The sequence below is a fragment of the Amaranthus tricolor genome, chromosome 4 (genome assembly GCF_026212465.1).
Source record: "Amaranthus tricolor cultivar Red isolate AtriRed21 chromosome 4, ASM2621246v1, whole genome shotgun sequence".
Taxonomy (NCBI): Eukaryota; Viridiplantae; Streptophyta; class Magnoliopsida; order Caryophyllales; family Amaranthaceae; genus Amaranthus; species Amaranthus tricolor.
This window is the reverse complement of record NC_080050.1, coordinates 19,496,617-19,514,872: the sequence shown is the minus strand read 5'-3', so window position 1 is coordinate 19,514,872 and position 18,256 is coordinate 19,496,617. Positions and strand designations below refer to the sequence as shown.

The 18,256-nt window shown below is 31.1% G+C and overlaps 1 protein-coding gene across 1 annotated transcript; it reads right to left on the bottom strand.

Moving 5' to 3' along the window:
• Nucleotides 1–300: 300 nt before the first annotated feature.
• On the bottom strand, nt 301–4,676 carry LOC130810821 (uncharacterized). The gene is made up of 5 exons (XM_057676946.1): nt 4,457–4,676; nt 4,192–4,329; nt 4,036–4,149; nt 705–739; nt 301–588 (listed from the first exon to the last, which is right to left on the bottom strand). Exons 1-5 carry the CDS (start codon nt 4,674–4,676, stop codon nt 301–303), a joined length of 795 nt encoding a protein of 264 aa, XP_057532929.1.
• Nucleotides 4,677–18,256: the final 13,580 nt, after the last annotated feature.

Sequence of the window (18,256 nt, the reverse complement as noted above, 5' to 3'; positions counted from 1 at the left end):
GTAATTATTTTTTTTGAGAAATGAAAATTTTCATAAAACCACTAAAGCGAAATAAGTACAAAATCGATCAACAACTCAAACCCTAGAATTGCATCAATCTGAAAATGAGACACAGTATGAAACAAGTCTGGAAGATTGAGACAACCTATCAATGCAACTTTCTATCATTGATAGTGACATAGTATCTACTTTACAAAAGAGCTTAAGGTCATCTACAAAACCCAAATGAGCCAATTTTGTAGATTTGCACCGTGGGTGATAAGAGAAAGACACAGAGACAATAGCATAAGTGAGGATTCGTTATAGATACTCCATGCCCAATACTAACAATAGCGGAGACATGAGATCCCCTTGGTCCAGGCCCCTTTGAGCATCAAAAGCTTCCAACGGGCTACCATTAATGAGTAGAGAATAGCTAGTTGAAGATATGCAAGCTATCACAATCCATATGAAACAAGAAGGGAATCTGAGAGCCACTAGCATGTCTTTAATAAACTGCCACTCCATCATATCATATGCTTTGTGCGGGTCAATCTTTAACAGAGCACTAGGTAAACAGTGTTTTCTAGAGTAATATTTAACAATATCCTAGCATAATAGCACATTATGAACAATGCTTCTTTTAGCTACAAAAGCCCCCTGAGTTTGATTGACAATGGAGCCCAAAACAAGTTTAAGTGTCGAACAAATCAGCTTAGACATACATTTATAAAGCACATGTGTAACAGACTGTTCTTTCCTAAATATAGGTTTAAGATCATATTATACTAAGTAATGCTAAAGCGAAAGTCTACTAATAAAAAAAAGTATTTAAAAAAAACAAATAAAACATAAATCATTAAAATATAATTTTACATATTACATCTTGCTTTAATACATAATTATCGTTATTACATACCCATTATATAAATTACATAAATACTATATCCTAATATCACATAAACGATACAATAGCTTCTTAATCACCTCATGTAAAGTCAACTGTACCATCTGTTCCCATTATAAGGGAACAACCGATGGGAATCGGTCAACTAATAAGCCGAGTATAAAAACTTTCCAACATAATACAAGTATACAAATATGTGCATTTCAATGAGTAATATGTAAAAGGATTTATGCAATATAGAGGATTCATTTTTTCTTTGTTGATTTTATATATAACTTCTGGTCCTTCTGCTTGAGTACCAGGGCGTCATTTACTAACACTTTTGCTTGAGTGTTAGGGAATAGAATCCGATTACTTATTTAATGAATGCAACACATATGATCATTGTTTGATATATGTAAGGGCTTATTAGGGTGAGGTAAACCAAAACCCCTAACTTAGTGGGAGTCATCATCCCTCCAGTACAATGTTACTCGAGCCACAGGTCAGGTTAAATAACCTTACTGTGTTCCCCATATTTTACGTGCCGGAAAACATGACCCACGTTTTTTACATGTCGGAAGCATGGTTCGGCATTTCCTTACTATCAAGCCTTTTTATTTTCATGTTAATGTATTCATATAAATGCAACATTACAATAACATATAATAGAAAGAAATTTATAACAATTTAAATATAAATAATCTTTTATTATTAGACTAAATCAAAACTTAAATGGATATTTAGTATTTATTCATAGATTAATTTTCAATTAACTTTATTAATTTCTTAATAATCAATTTCTTAAATGTCTATTTATTATAAATGATAAAATAAATAGTTCCATCATAAATAAATACTAAAAATATGTTAAATGGGACATATTGGGTTTATTATAGATCTTAGCCCATTTATCCAAATTTTTAGAAAATAAAATTTTATTTTATTTAATTAATTTCTTAATACCTTAGTTTTAGATTTAGTACATGAATAATTAATTTTCTTAAGATTAAAATCCAAAAAAAATATTTAAAAAAATTAACTTATTAATAAATGATTTAGAGTATATTTTTATTCACTAAAAAAAAATAATTTTAGTTATTGTTTTCACTTTTCTTTCTTTTCGCCTATTATAACAATTTAGATTATTAATTTATTTCTTTAAAATTTAAATATCACAACATTTCACAAAAATTATTTAAATGAAAAATAAAATGTCCAGTAACAGTAAAATAATTTATTTTTCCAGAATTATATATTTTAAACCCAAATTATGAATTTTCTTTATTTTATGTGTTTTTTTAGCAAAAACTAATAATAATATTTATTCTTACCTATAATTCACGAAATTGATACATAAATTATATCTCATATATATATATATATATATATATATATATATATATATATATATATATATATATATATATATATATATATGTATGTATATATATATATATATATATATATATATATATATATATATATATATATGTATGTATATATATATATATATATATATATATATATATATATATATATATATATATATGTATATATATATATATATATATATATATACATATATATATATATATATATATATATACATACATATATATATATATATATATATATATATATATATATATATATATATATAGATATATATATACATACATATATATATATATATATATATATATATATATATTTATATATATACATAAATATATATATATATATATATATATATATATATATATATATATATATATATATATATATATATCTATATATATATCTATATATATATATATATATATATATATATATATATATATATATATATATATATATACATAAATATATATATATATATATACATAAATATATATATATATATATATATATATATATATATATATATATATATATATATATATATATATATATATATATATATATATATATCTATATATATATCTATATATATATATATATATATATATATATATATATATATATATATATATATATATATATATATATATATATATATATATATATATATATATATATATATATATATATATATATATATATATATATATATATATATATATATATATATATATATATATATATATATATATATATATATATATATATATATATATATATATATATATATATATATATATATATATATATGAACAGAAAAATTTTCGTTTAAAAATATTAATATTTAATATTTTAATTAAAATTATTTTAGATTATGCGGTTTTACAAAATTAAAATGAATAAATTATATAAATTAATTTTCAACGAATTAAATCACCAAAAGTTACAGAAAATTTAAGTTGTATATTATAATCACATATAAAATTATGGGCATAATTTTATGTAAATAAATTATTTAAGAATTGATACGTTAATAATTTCATTATTATTCGGTTTCTTTATTTGTAGAATTTCTAGTCACAAAATTAGTTTCCTCCCCTTGAATTTTTTGAATTAATACTAAATAATATTATTAGGAAATTTTTGAGGATTGTTAGGAATTTTTGTAGGATTTTTAGAGATTTTTTTTCTTTTAGGAATTAATTTAGGATTTCTTCCTTTTTTTTCTTCCCTTCTCCCATGTAGCTTTTGTTGTTTATATAGGCTAAAGCTCGTAAAATTTATTTATTAGTTTAATTTTTCTTCATGGGTAAGTAATTTTGGAGATAAGGCAAAAAAATGAAAATCATGCCACCTAGTCTACTTTCCGCCAACTCAAAGGATTTCTAAGATATTTTTTATTTTTTATTTTATTTTATTTTATTTTATTATGATAAAAAAATAATATAGCAAATAAAAAGATTAAGTTATTATGGGTAATTTAGCTAGACTTAATATTTAAAATACAATATAATTATTAAACCAAAAAACGGAAAAAAATAAAATTACCAAATATAAAAAAAACCTTATAATTTAAACCTAATATTTTATTCTAAGAGAAATAAATTATAAAAAAAGAAAAATTAAGAACGTAAGAACGATTGGAATAAAATTTGAAACTGCATTAGAAATAATAAAATGAAACGACTATTGAATTTTTCAACATATTTAAGATTAAGAAAAAAGGTTTGTTACAACATGACAGCAGGAAATAGGACGAAAGTCACCTGGACGTGAACGGCAAGCAGTTTTAGGGATCAGAATAATGGCATCAACATTCCATGCTTTGAGCAACTTTCCATTAGTAAAGAACTCTTGATAATTCCTAACAACATCATTACCTATAATAGGCCAAGCGGCTTAGCAAAACTTCTTGTTGAAACCATCTAAGCCTGGAACTTTATCATTCGGTATACTCCATAAAGAATCTTTAGTTTCCTGAGCAGTAAAGGACAATGAGCATATCCCTTTGAGTTTGATTGAGTACATAGCCGTCCCTAATGATTGGTAGGTTAACCTTCCTATAATTTTCCATTTTACAACAGACTAAAGCAGAATATAACTCGCGAAAAGTTCTATGAATAATATTAGGGTTAGTGATAAAAGAATTGTTCACACAGAGGAATTTTACTCGATTTTGAATCCTACGTTGTTTTATGCTCCTATGGAAGAAGGATGTGTTATCATCACCAAAACGAAGCCAAGACATCTTAGCTCTCTGTTGTAGCAAAGAAGTGTGATCAATCTGAGCTTGCTGTAGAGCTGTCGCTAATTCACACTCTTGAGAAGCATAAGCCACATTGTGAGGATCCTGAGGCATAGAGTGTTGAGCATTCATAAAAGCAGCCTCTAACCTCTGAACCCTCATTCGGATAGGCTCAGTATTAAATGAGTCCTTTAGATCCTTTTTTTAACATTTTCAATTTTTGAGAGATTTGAAACTCCAGCATCCTGCTATTTGTTTGCTCCATCATTTCTCCACAATCTCAAAAAATGTTTGCCGATTAGACAAAAAATTACAAAATCTAAACGGTTTTCTGCCCAACAGAGCCTTGAAAAACTGGATATGTATAGGAGAGTAATAAAAAAACTCTTTGGGAGAAACATAGTTTGTGTATTAGGAAGTTGGTCATCCTATAAGTTGTTTCCCAAAGCCCTACCAATTTTACTCATCACCTATTGTGTTCCTGTTTGTTTATTAGACCATGTAAAAAAACAACCACTATATTTTATGCTATGGAGACCACAATTCAAAATGCATCCTCTAAGCGATTGTATCTTACTGTTAATGACTCTATGTCCTAACCTTTCATAAAAGTTAGCAATGCAATTAAAATCTCCAACCACTACCCAAGGCTTAGAAGGTGTTACAGTAATACCCTCAGGCATCTGGAACAGATCGTTTCTTTTATTCCTACTGGATGCACCATAAACAAAAGAGCACACAAATATGTCCCCAGCTACAGGCTGAAGTTCAAGGTGCATAAGTTGCGAGGTATATATAAGCACATGCATAGACAATTGCTCCCCTCTTCATCCCAGAACTATTCTTCCATCAACCATGTTATGAGTGAAGCACCAATTAGGACAAACTATTTGATAAAGCGAACCAAGTTTATTCCTCTTTACCTTTGATTCAAGAAGTCCAAATAAGGAAGTATTATTAAGAGAGAAATCGAGCCACCACCAACTGTTTACTGCGTTTATTTAGACCCTGAACATTCCAGGCAACTATATTATTCATCACACCGGATGGGATCAGCCTCCAGCGCTACATTATTCGAAGCATCATCTTATCCCTCTTACAACTGTTTATCAATATCCTCTAGGATGTTAAACTCATTCCTCATAGGTAGGACGTCTACGAGCCCACTAGGTGGATTGGTAGGCTTCTGAACTCGTCTATACACTTTCCTGGATTTGATTTGAACCACCTGGAAACCATCATTGTCAGCTGCAGGCTTAGGAACATGTTTGATTTGGTTATGCATAGGGTCCCCCTTCTTGTAATTTAGATCAGTATGTCACATTTGTGTACATTTGATACACCAAATTGGTTTCTAATCATAAGCAACCTTCTGGTTAATAAGTTCATCATGTTAATTCTCATAGCATATCTCCTCCTGGAGTCCTTTAGACACATAATTATCCACAAGGACCTACGCATGCTTCATTCCTTATTACTAGTAATTCCATCAACTTTCAAAATAGTTCTCAACATACTAGCAATCTTTGACAAACTCTTCTCCCCCCAATATATTACATCTAACCCCAGAAATCGTATCCTGATTGGCACGCTAGATAAAGATTCTTAAAGTAAGACATAGAAGGTATCTATTGTTTCACCAAAATGGGGTTTTTTTTATCAAACATAATGCCATTCATACCACAAGCGATACGATCCTGTTGGTTTTTGAACCTAATAATAAAAACACCTTTACTACTAGTCCTACCTTATCAATTGATAAATCCATCCAAAATCAACGGGAAAAAACCTCAATCACATGTAAAGGAGGTTTGGCACCAATAACATAACACACAATAGCAGACTCCCAAAAATTAATCTTATCAATAATATCCTCCATGTTGATTTTTACTGGCTTAGAGATTGGAAGACTACCTGACGATTGAATATGATTTAGTGACCCACTCACTGGCTGCTTTGGAGACTAAACCCTCATCAGGAGGTTGAAGAGACTAAATCCAAGTCACCTTTGTCAAATTTTGCATACACCTTTGTCTTCCCTTTTGAGCCTACGTCTGCCATTGATATAGATCTTGAAGGTTCATTGCTCAAAACACCCTAAGAATGCGTTGTCTGTTGAATACACCAGTAGCCCCACTAGTCGTATACTTGGGATTTGGATTCAAAGTCGTGTTTCCCAAAACCCTAGTCTAAGAAACGCTCAAAGACGCAGACATGGAAGACACTTATTCGCTCGATGACGACAAAGAGTGCCTCGACACCGACGGTGACCGGAGCTATACCTATTTCCTCAGTCTTCCCCAACCCCTGCCTCGACCTCTACCCATGGGTAGGGAGGAGTTATCGTTGAGAACTGAATCGCCCTTGAGGAGAGGATGTTAGAGCGAGAAAGAAAAGGGAAGGACAACCCAAAACTTATTATTATTATTAATATTATTATTATTATTATTATTATTATTATTATTATTATTATTATTATTATTATTATTTTTATTATTATTATTATTATTATTATTATTATTATTATTATTATTATTATTATTATTAATTTATTAATAATAATAATAATAATAATAATAATAATAATAATAATAATAATAATAATAATAATAATAAGGAAAATAAGTCAACATTAAACTAACCTTTGCATGATCCGCCAAAAAATAAACCCTCCTATTCTTTATTTTTAAATAAACCCACGTATTAGATTTGCTTGCTAAAAATAAACCCGTCTATTGTTTATAAGCATTTTCTAAGCTTCTTTGTGATCAAGCAATTTGGAATAAACATTAGTTGGGTTTATTTTTAGCAGTTATACCGAATAGGCGGGTTTATTTAAAAATAATCAATAGTTGGGTTAATTTCTTAGGATCGAGTAAAGTTTGATTTATTTTTGACAATTTCCCTTAATAATAATAATAATAATAATAATAATAATAATAATAATAATAATAATAATAATAATAATAATAATAAGTATGATGAGATATGATTAGATTTGATCTGGTGTGATCTGGTCTGATCTGATCTGATATGGTTTGATCTAATATAAAACTTTCTAATCTTATCTAAATAAATCTGATATGATCTGATCTGGTCTGATCTGATCTAGTCTGATATTTATAAGAATAAGTAATAAGTTCAAAAAATTAGTTGAAGAGCATAGGCCCTATATAAGATATCTGCACTAAGTCCTTTCATTTTTACGGTCATTATGGAAGAATTTCTAAATCTATTTTGGAGATAGTACAGTGGTGCATGTTATTTGCTGACGATATTGTGCTGGTCACAGAAACTAAATAGGAAGTTAAAATTAAACTGGAAGAGTGGAGGAAAGTTCTAGAAAGTAAAGGGTTGCGCATAAGCCGTACGAAGACTGAATATTTGCGATGCGACTTTAGTGGGACATTGCCGATTGGGGAGCTTGAGGTGTGCATTAGTGAAGAAGTTATTACAAGTACGACTAAGTACATGTATTTGAGATCGATTATTTAGAGTAAGATATTCACGGAGATGTTACTCATCGAATACAAGCGGTTTGGCTCATGTGGCTAGTAGCCACCAAGGTGCTATGTGATAAGAAGTTTCCAAGTAGGTTAAAAGGTAAATTTTACCAAGTGGCAATTAGGCCTGCTTTGTTGAACTGGACATAATGTTGGCCTCTAAATAGACTTTTGAGCATAAGATGGAAGATACAAAAATGCGTATGCTAAGGTGGATGTGCGGTCAAAAATCGATGGATCAAATTAGGAACCAGGCGTTTAGAGAGAAACTAGGGGTTGCCCTTATTTTTGCAAAGATTCATGAAAATAAATTTAGATGGTTTGGACATGTGTAGAGTAAGACTTCTTACGCCCATGGGAAGAGGATAGAAAAAATCATATCAGAGATTAAGGGAAGTCGAGCAAGACATAAGAGAACTTGGGAGGTGACAATAAAAGTTGACTTGCATGAGTTACACCTCTTTAAGGACCTGACCGGGGATTGGGGTAGTTGGTGGCGTCTAACTCGTGTTTTAGACTACTGATTCCCTTTCGCTTACTTGTTGGTGTTTTTGTTTGCTTATCTTTATTTTATGTTTTCTATGTTTAATGGTCACGCTTTTGTGATAAGATGCAGGCTTGCAGAGTTAGCTTCCGCTTCACTCGGTTCTATTCATTGTAGAAACTTCTCTTGATCTTTCTCAAGTTGAGGGACTCTTTCGCCGCGCTCTCCTTTATGGGTATGAGTTGTTGCCTTCCTTCCCTTCCCAGACCCTACTCGTAGTTTTTTAATGTGCGGGATACATCTGATATGATGATGATAATGATGTGATGCCACCCAAATAATATATTAGATAGTTTTGGATACTCCTTATTAGGAGAAGTGTGATTTGGGATAACCAATAGGAATGTGGAAAGGATACTTATAATAAAGAGAAATTTAGATGAGATATCTAATAGAGTAATTTGGAACCTATGGCAGGGTCTTTATATGGACTACCATGGAGTATGCGTAATTTAGATTTAACGATTTTGTTAAGCTATTGACCAACATCTTAGGTCAGAGGTTGGCTTGGGATTAACTTTTCCATGAGTATTCCTTCAAACGAATTACTTAAAGAGACCCGCACATGTCAGAAAACAATTTATTCCAATGATGATTGGGAATAACGATGAGTTATAATACTAAAATAGAAATGTAAAATAATGGGATTTTGAACCAAGAGCCTTCGCATGCTAGGCTACTTGTGTTGGTTGGTTATGCATTTAACTATTGTCTCTAACGTGTACTTTGTTGCTTATGCCTTCAATGATTTCTTCTTATTGACGATGTTAGGAGTTTTATTTTTAATACCTAAAGTGCACGGGCATTGTAGAACATTCATGGGTAAAACCACAAGGAGAGTATGTTTCAAGAATAATTTAGCTAATCAACCACTATCGAACAATCAAATATTAGAAGTTTTAAACTAAACCAAGTTACAATGAAATAAAATAACTTGATACAATAAGATAAAAGCTTAGGGCAATAGCAATCCCCACTAACATGCATAGGACTTGACAGTTAAGTTCAATGTTGGTTATATTATCTAGGTTTTAGGTGAAGAGTTAATTATTCCTTTTTGGGATGCTAATCAACTAATCTTGGATTGAATAACGTTCTTTCTTAATCTCAACTTTCGGGATGCAATAAGATAAAAGGATTTATTTAACTTGTTTTACACTTAAGACTAATACACATTTCTACCTCAACTTTTGTATTCTGTAATATGAAGCATGAAAGACATTAACTTGAGTGGATTATAGCATATTCAATCATCCCTAGACAATAATAACCAATAAATTCTTCACGTAACTAATCCATTTGCATATGAGTTCATACAAAGCCCTAGATTGAAAACAACTCACAATTTGAATACATGAAAGCAATTAAATTAATTAAACAAACATACACAATAATATTAAACATAATTAAAGGATTAGAAAAGTATCGATATCTTAATAATGGAGGATGATGAAGAACAAAACCATAAACTTGCAAAGGAGAAATTTATATGGAGAAAACAAAGTTTACAAATGGTGAAGGATTGAAACTGCATAAAGGTTACAATGCTAATTAAGATTAAGAAAAAATTAAGGACATGATTAACAAAGCATAAAATAAAACCTAGGGTTCTAAACTATTCTTAATGAAAAAGATAGAATGAATAACCTCCCGTAAAAACCTGAAGAAAAACTATATATCACGTGGGGATTCAAAGCAGGAGAAAAAAAGAAAATGGAAGGCAATTGCCCCCAGTCTCAATTGAAGCTGGGGCTGAGCTTCGGTCGAATCTGCAAAGTTTCGGTGGAATCTGCATAGTCTCAGTCGGATCTTCAATCAACACGCACCTAGAACATCTCATCTTAATTCTTCTCCCATTCAAATCCCTCTCCAATTAGGGATTCCTTTTGCTTTCTAATTATGTTTCAAGTTCATTTAAAGTTAGGCCTTGTAATTGGGGTTTTTGATGTTGGAGCTTGTTTGAATACAAATAGTGATCAAATGTTTGGGCTGATGATGATTAGAAGATCAAGAGTTCATGTGTGAGGTGATGAAGCTGTCTAAGGTTGAAGGTTGGTCCTCTATGGTGTTTGAACTACATGCATGAAGCTTTCTTATGTTAATAATGGTGTTTTCATAATTTCTCAAGGTTTTCCAGGTGGATCATCCAATTAGTGGTAAGACACAATTCAATGATTCTTTTAAAGTGTTTTAAAGTTGTTTTACAATTTGATTTTAAGTAATTTAAGTTTGTTCATCTAAGCTTTTAGTTTAATTTAATTTTGTTGTAACTTGACATTTGAGCGTTTCATGTTATTTTAAGGATATGTGATTTTCAAGTTTCTATTCAGGTAGATTACTGTGGTATTTGTAGGGTTTGATTGTCGTTATAGGTTGGATTAGAAGTGTTTTTAGTGTTGAAATCGCGTTTGAATTTGTTGTGTTGAGCTTCTGGGTTGTGTTGTTGAACAACCAAACAGAATGTAAAATTGGTAAATTCGTGACCCGCAAGTTTTATCGTGGCTCGTGAGGCCCTTTTTTACAGCTTTAGGCTTTCGAGAAAAGTTTCTGGAAACGAGAATATTGCAGTTTGCGGGTCGAGAGTAGTACGACAGTTTTCTATCTCGTTTTGATAATTCGATATCTTCTTCGTCCAGACTCAGATTTCGGAACATTTACAGTCGTTACGAACATAAGGAAGTCTAGTTTATCATTTACTTGGAATCACTCAAAAATACTAATTGAAATTTTATCTATAAGCCTTTGAGTGAGCATGTGTCTTCATAAAAGTTGTTTAAAGAGCTCAATGTTGTCACTAAGCTTGGATATTGCGTAGGTGGATGTGTAAACTTCAGTGTTGGCTTGGGATTAATCTTTAAATCTATAATAGGTGTGATTACTTTATTTTAATCATGGATTCTTGAATTTGGGTTTAATATGAGAAAGTCTTGTAAGTTCCGCATTCGAAATTGACTTAGAAATCGGCTGTGGAGTACATAAGTTATGATTTAGAGGTTAGTTATAAGTTCATGAAAATTAAGAAAGGTTATAGGTGCAGAATTACTTATGTCGTTTCAGTGATGAAAGACTAATTTTGGATCTGATCAATTTGGAAAGTAATTGACTATTTCTTTTACAATGTGTCTAAAGTTATTATTCGTACTTTAATTGGGTTTTATGGGTTGGTGTTGTTGAGTTATGGGTTCTCATTTGGTTAGTTGATAGTATTTGGGTTTGAATCAAATTGGGTATTGGAACTTAAGATTGGTGTAAAAATTGATTAAACTCCATTAATGGTAACTCAATCTCTTACATATGTTGTTGATGATGAGTTAATTGGTATTCTAATTAATTATCGAGTATTTTGTTTATGTAATAATATTATTAATTTTTAAAAATGATTTTGATAAAATTAACCATGTTTTGAAAATTATATTTGATAAAATAAAGTATCTTAAATTTGTATTTAGAGAGAGTACAAAATCATGTTTTACATAAAGTTTTGTATAAAGTTATAGACACTATAAACATTCGTCGTTTTGGAAATTTGACAATGGATACTATGTATCTGATTTTGTGTGAAAACCCTAGAGCTTGATTTCAAGTATATGCTTTGAGGATCGATCTCGAGCCCCCGATCGCGTTTAGTTGTTGCAAGAGCCGTTTTAGGTGAGGAAGATCACCTCTTTACCGGAATGTTAGATCAAGCCTACCTCTGGCTGTCACTGAATATTCCCTGTTTTAGTATTATTTTTGTATTATGTTTTAAAATATTGTTTTAAGTGTTGTTTTGATGTTTGACAAATATTGTGTCTTTTGTGAGGCATTTACCTCAATATGTAAGCGTTGAACTTATGCAGTTCTAGGCCGTATTTGATTTATTGAAGAATGTGTTCTTTAACGTTAAACAATATACTGTGATGTAATATAGTTTTTAAGCGTCGCCAAACATACGTTGATTGAAAGAATTTGAATAAAAAAGGGGATTACCTAAATGAGCAAAGGATTAAAATATAAACTTTTAAATGATTTTCTTATATAAATGTTGCATTGTTTGTCTGGTTACTCAACAAATTTTTCTTGTTGACTGCTTTTTATGGGGCCTATTCCTTTAGGGGAATATATCCACTTTCAGGTTAACTACATCATATGGATGGATGTCTACTTATTTTGCGTGCTACTTGCGGGGAGATGACTTCTTTTTATAAGTAATATGTTAGTGCGTGATGAGTGGATAGGGAGAACCGTCCAAAATAGAGACTCAATTATATTACATGGGTTTGATAAGCTATTTGAGGTAGACTAGTGCGCCGAGAAATTGTATGTCAACATTCTATGTCCCGAAAGGGTAGTTGGTAGTCCAGTGCCTTGAGATTCATTTTAAATTGGTATAAGAGGCAACATTTTGTGTATCAACCATAACATAGAGAGTCAGGAGTCTTAATAAGATTTTTATCTGCTTTGTGTGCTCCGTGTTTTATATGATTTTCTATGAAGCTATTTAGAAGACCAATTTTATAAATTTTTATATTGACCAGGAAACCTCATTAGCAACTATAGATAAGCGAAAAGCGCATAATATCGAGTGTTTAAATAATGAGATTTCTTTTAAGTTGTATAAGAGAATATGAGATTGAATAAAACTTCTTATCTTATAAAGAAAAAATAAATTATGTGATGTAAAAGTCACATTTGGTATGGTTTGATATCGAAATCATGGATCATGAGATAAAGAACAATTCATAGGAGAAGGCTTTATTATACCAGAATTAGATTATGTCTTTCGTATTTGGGCTGATGATCCATCCCAGCTTGATTTTGCGGATGTTGCTCCCGAAGGGTAATAACTGATAAGGGGAAACCATTGGGATTAACGTACTGAAGGTTTGAAAGCCAATCATAGCATAAAGAAAAAATTCACTCTTGTGAGAGAGAAAACTTTAGTTAAGTTAGAGGAATGGGTTAATATTGAATGAGAGATATAAGGGAACACTAGTAAGAGGTAGATTTGATTAGGGAAAAAATTACCTGTACTACAAACAAATAAATCGATAGTGAGTAGGTTAGGATGACTTTGGGTATAACTCAAAAGATGTTTATTTTATCTTAGAAAGTTATTGGAAGTGGATGTATATGCAAGATGCCTTGACCTAGTAGGTTTTACGACTGATCTTATCAACTTTATATTGTTGCATTTACTTATTCCGTCATGATTAAAATTGTTTGGTTGACTTGCATGTCAAATGGTTGAATTTTGTTACTTAGTTGCTATTCAAATTTTACTTTAAATTGTAGTTTTGTTCTTGATTTAATATATAAATTCCAGAAAAACTAGGGATTATTTTCAGTTCTTCTAGGGTTCCTATGAAGGTTTCTCTCCAGCCTTAGTTCTAGGTCTCATCTTCTTTAAGAAGTCTGGTAGACTTTCGTTCTTATTTTCTTGTTGATTTGTTCCTTCTTTGGTTCTGTTCGGTCCTTTGCTATGATGTCGTTTGATGGTCATGAGTATAGAAAAGAAATCTCTTCGTCCACGGTGGATATTTCTAGATTGAAAGTTAGGAATGATGAATGTCTGGTAATATTATTAAGGGTTCAATTAGTGAAGTTGGTATTATCACTAGTGGAAAAAGCTTCCTCTACAGCGTAACATATGTTGTGGTTCATTTAAAGACGCAACATAAAGCAAATTGAAAACACGAGGGGATAAAAAATAAAGGTATATGTTGCGGTTCTTGGAAAACCGCAGCATATAAAACATTATATGTTGTGGTTTTCCAAGAACACCAACATATAACCATTTCTTGTTTTTAATTGAATTCCCGCGCCTATACAATACATACTCTTTCAAGGCATTTCATTTTCTTCTTCTTCAAAACCCACGAGTGCTCCTTGTTCTTCAAAAACCACGAATTCTTCTTGTTCTTTATTTTATTTCATGACATTGTTATGCTGCTTCTTCTTCAAAAACCCACGGCATTGTTCAGGCATTTGAAATCCGTTTTCAGTTATAGGAATGTGCTTCTTCAAATCAACAACCTGCGATGGTGTTCAAGTATTTTTAGTTCTTCTTCTTCTTCAATTCAACCGAAAATTTAAGCTTTAACTACTGAGGTTATTTCTCCTTTGATTCGTTCCCCTTTCTTAAAACACCATTGTTGGGTATTGTAGGTTTATTTTAACTTTTTTTTGTAAAAGTTGTTGTGAACAAATTTTTATCTATTACTTTATTGTAGGTAACTACTCTTCACTGTAGTATTGAATCGTCAGAATTTATTGATGGGTATTAGAATTTTGTAGGTTTGCCATCGATCATCAATTTAAGATGGGGGAGTTGGTTTTTATTGCCAATGTGTCAAGTGTGGCTATGTATTAAAGGTTAATAGTGTTGACTTCCTTAGGGAGAAAATACTTTGACATGGGTTTAGGCATCAATATCATGTTTGGGTTTGGCATGGTGAGGAGGGAGTTTACGAAGAAAATAGTGTTGATAATGATGTCAATAAGGATGTAAATCATGTTGATAGGTTATGAGACAGACAAAGAGAATATTGATGAGGTTGATGAGTTAGGAAAACGTCCTCGTGTTTTCGACTTGTTCATAGACGCATCTCAAAAGCCTTTGTACCTTGGATTTACAAAGTTCACCAAACTAACAGCCGTGTCAATTTTCAACATTCAGTCAAAGTTGAAATGGTGTGACACTAGTTTCACAATGTTATTCAAAGCGTTAGGTGAGATGCACCCTGATGGAAATGAACTTCCAACGTCGACAAATTATGCCAAAAAGCTCGTGTGTCCTTTCAGCTTAGAGTATCAGAAGTTGTATGCATGTTTGAATGATTGTGTATTGTATTAGACTGAAAATGAAAACGTAGAAGAGTGTTCGAGGTATGGGTTTATCACATTACAAGCGTAATGGGGCTCAGGATGCTAAAGGGCCCCCGGCTATGGTATTGTGGTATCTTCCAATAATACCTAGATTCAAGCTCTTGTTTTCTATAAAGAAAGATGCATCAAATTTTAGGTCGCATGTAGATAGGGTGAAGAAAGATCATATGCTCACACATCCAGCTTATTCTCCAGAGTGGAAGACTATTAATAGGTTGCATAAGACATTTGGGTTTTTAAGGTCTTTATGCTTTTATGGCACTAACTCGCTTTAAGTAGTTCAAACTTCATTTGTTTAGTATGAAACTTGGCACACAATACTAATTCGTATATATTATTGTTTTTAAATGGTTAGAATTGAAAAAAATAGGCATATGCTTGAAATTACTTCTCAAGTTGTGTTTTTTAGCCTTTTTAAAGCTTTCATGGCACTAACAATCTTTAGGTAGTTCAAACATGAATTTTTTGGCATGAAACTTGGTACACAACACTAATTAGTATATTGTTTTGTTTTAAAATGGTTAGAATTAAAAAAATAGGCATATGCTTGAGATTACGTGCCAAGTCGCCTTTTTTAGCCTTTTTTAGCTTTATGTCACTAACTCGTTTTATGTTGTTCAAACTTTATTTATTTGGCATGAAACTTGGAACTCAACACTAACTATTACATATTATTGTTTTGAAATGGTTAGAACTGAAAATATAAACGTATGCTGGAAATTACGTGCTAAGTTGCATTTTTAAGCTTTTATGGCACTAACACCCTTTAAGTAGTTTAAACTTAATTTTTTTGGCATGAAACTTAGCACACAACACTAATTAGTATATATTATTATTTTGAAATTGTTAGAATTGAAAAAAATAGGCATATGCTTGAAATTATGTGCCAAGTTGCATTTTAAAGGTTTTTTAAGCTTTATGACACTAACTCGCTTTAAATAGTTCAAACTTGAAATAGGTATATATTATAGTTTTGCAATGGTAAAATTGAAAACATAGGCATATGCTTGAAATTACGTGCTAAGTTGTATTTTTAAGCCTTAGCTTGTGTATATTCTTTGAATTTTGACTTGAATTTTTTTTAATATAATAAATTTATTCTATATGATCTATTAGTGCTTTCGACAAGAAAATAATATTGATTGCGGGTTCTACATGGTAAAATTTATGGACAATATCTTACAAGCCGGTCCATTCAAAGATTCTATGACGTTTAGAGATGAATTTATTTTTGTTTCCTAGATTGGCAAGATTTTGTGACATTTCATTCAAAAGACATCTCAATGTAGACAATGCTAGGATGAAGGTAGATATAATAGGGCAATTTGTTTCTATGGAGAAGGAAGGCTTTGCTGGTTTAGAGAAATCCTTACGTATTCGAGTTCTGGTGGATGTGAAGAACCCTTTCAAAATTTATATTTTTCTAAAACTTAGAAATGCAAAGACGAGTAAAGTGATCATTAAATACGAAAACCTTCCCAATATATGCTTTAGTTGTGGCCGATTAGGACGTGGATCTAACGATTGTGCTGATGCCCAAGGTGATAGAAAGAGTGTTAGCTTTGGCACATGGTTTAAGGCATCTCCATGGTAGATTGTCTAAGAAGAGAAGGATAAAGATTTAAGTTCTACAACGAACCATAAATGTGCTAGAAAGATTTTCTTTACCAGGAGTAAAGATAAGTATGAAGACACGTTGAGTAAGGAAGTTGTTAATGATGTGGTTTCATTGCTTGATAAGGTTAGTTTTGGTGAGAACTTTCCTCGTAATATAGTGAGTTAAAAGATGGAGGAGACAAGTTTAAAACAGCAGGAATGTTCAACGGGTCGTTTCTTAGAACTGGATCATGTGAGTGACCAGGATTTGTATTGTGGCGGGTACCAATGTGATTCTCTTCTGTTACCCATTAATGATAAGATCTCTCCCAATTTAAACATGAACAAAAAAGAGGCTTCCTTCTACTTGTAGAAAGAGAAAATGAGATAAAGCTGAACGTATTATGTCTGGCGTTAATATGGTTAATAGGATAACATTACCTACTGTGGGTCATAAAAGTTATTTAGATGAGGAGATGGTTGATGGGTGGACAGTGGATATGGATGAAAGAGGCTCTATGAAGAATAGATTGGTTGATGAGAACTTTCAGGTGTGTTTGTATGAGGTGACGGGTCCCGCTGATTGGGCTCTCGAGGGGCTATGAATGCTATCATTTTCTGGAACTTTCGCGGGTTTGGGACTCATGTGTAAGTTACTTTGCTCTATGATTTAGTGCAAAATTTTTTTGCAGATTTCTACATCAGGCGCAGTAGTCTCGATATAATCACACTAATAATCATGTTTACAATAAATAATGCGAAAGTGTAAAATTTAGAACTGCTAAAATCCATAAAAGTTTTAAAGCGTTTAAGAACATAATGATAAAATATTACAACTGAAAGAATATCACATAATGCTTTTTCAAAACATAATAAAAGCATAAATACACCATAATCATCAAAGTCATAGAGTAAAAAAAATGCAGCTAAGTGCTCGATAAAGAAAATCAATGTTGCGGCTTGGATTGAAATATGAGCTATATCTTCTTAAAAATACCGCCATTCAATAATATAATGTTATGACAATCATCATATATTTACAAGATACGCAAAAGTACATTTCAACGCTCAATTTTAAGTTTCTCGGTTCTCGTTTCTCATTTTCAGTTCTAGAACACATGAATGTAAATAGATATCTTTGCTACAGCCACCTACACTTGGTAACTATAACGTTCATCAAATAGATCTATTTGGACCCAAAATCACATTTGCATAACACACATAATAATGAA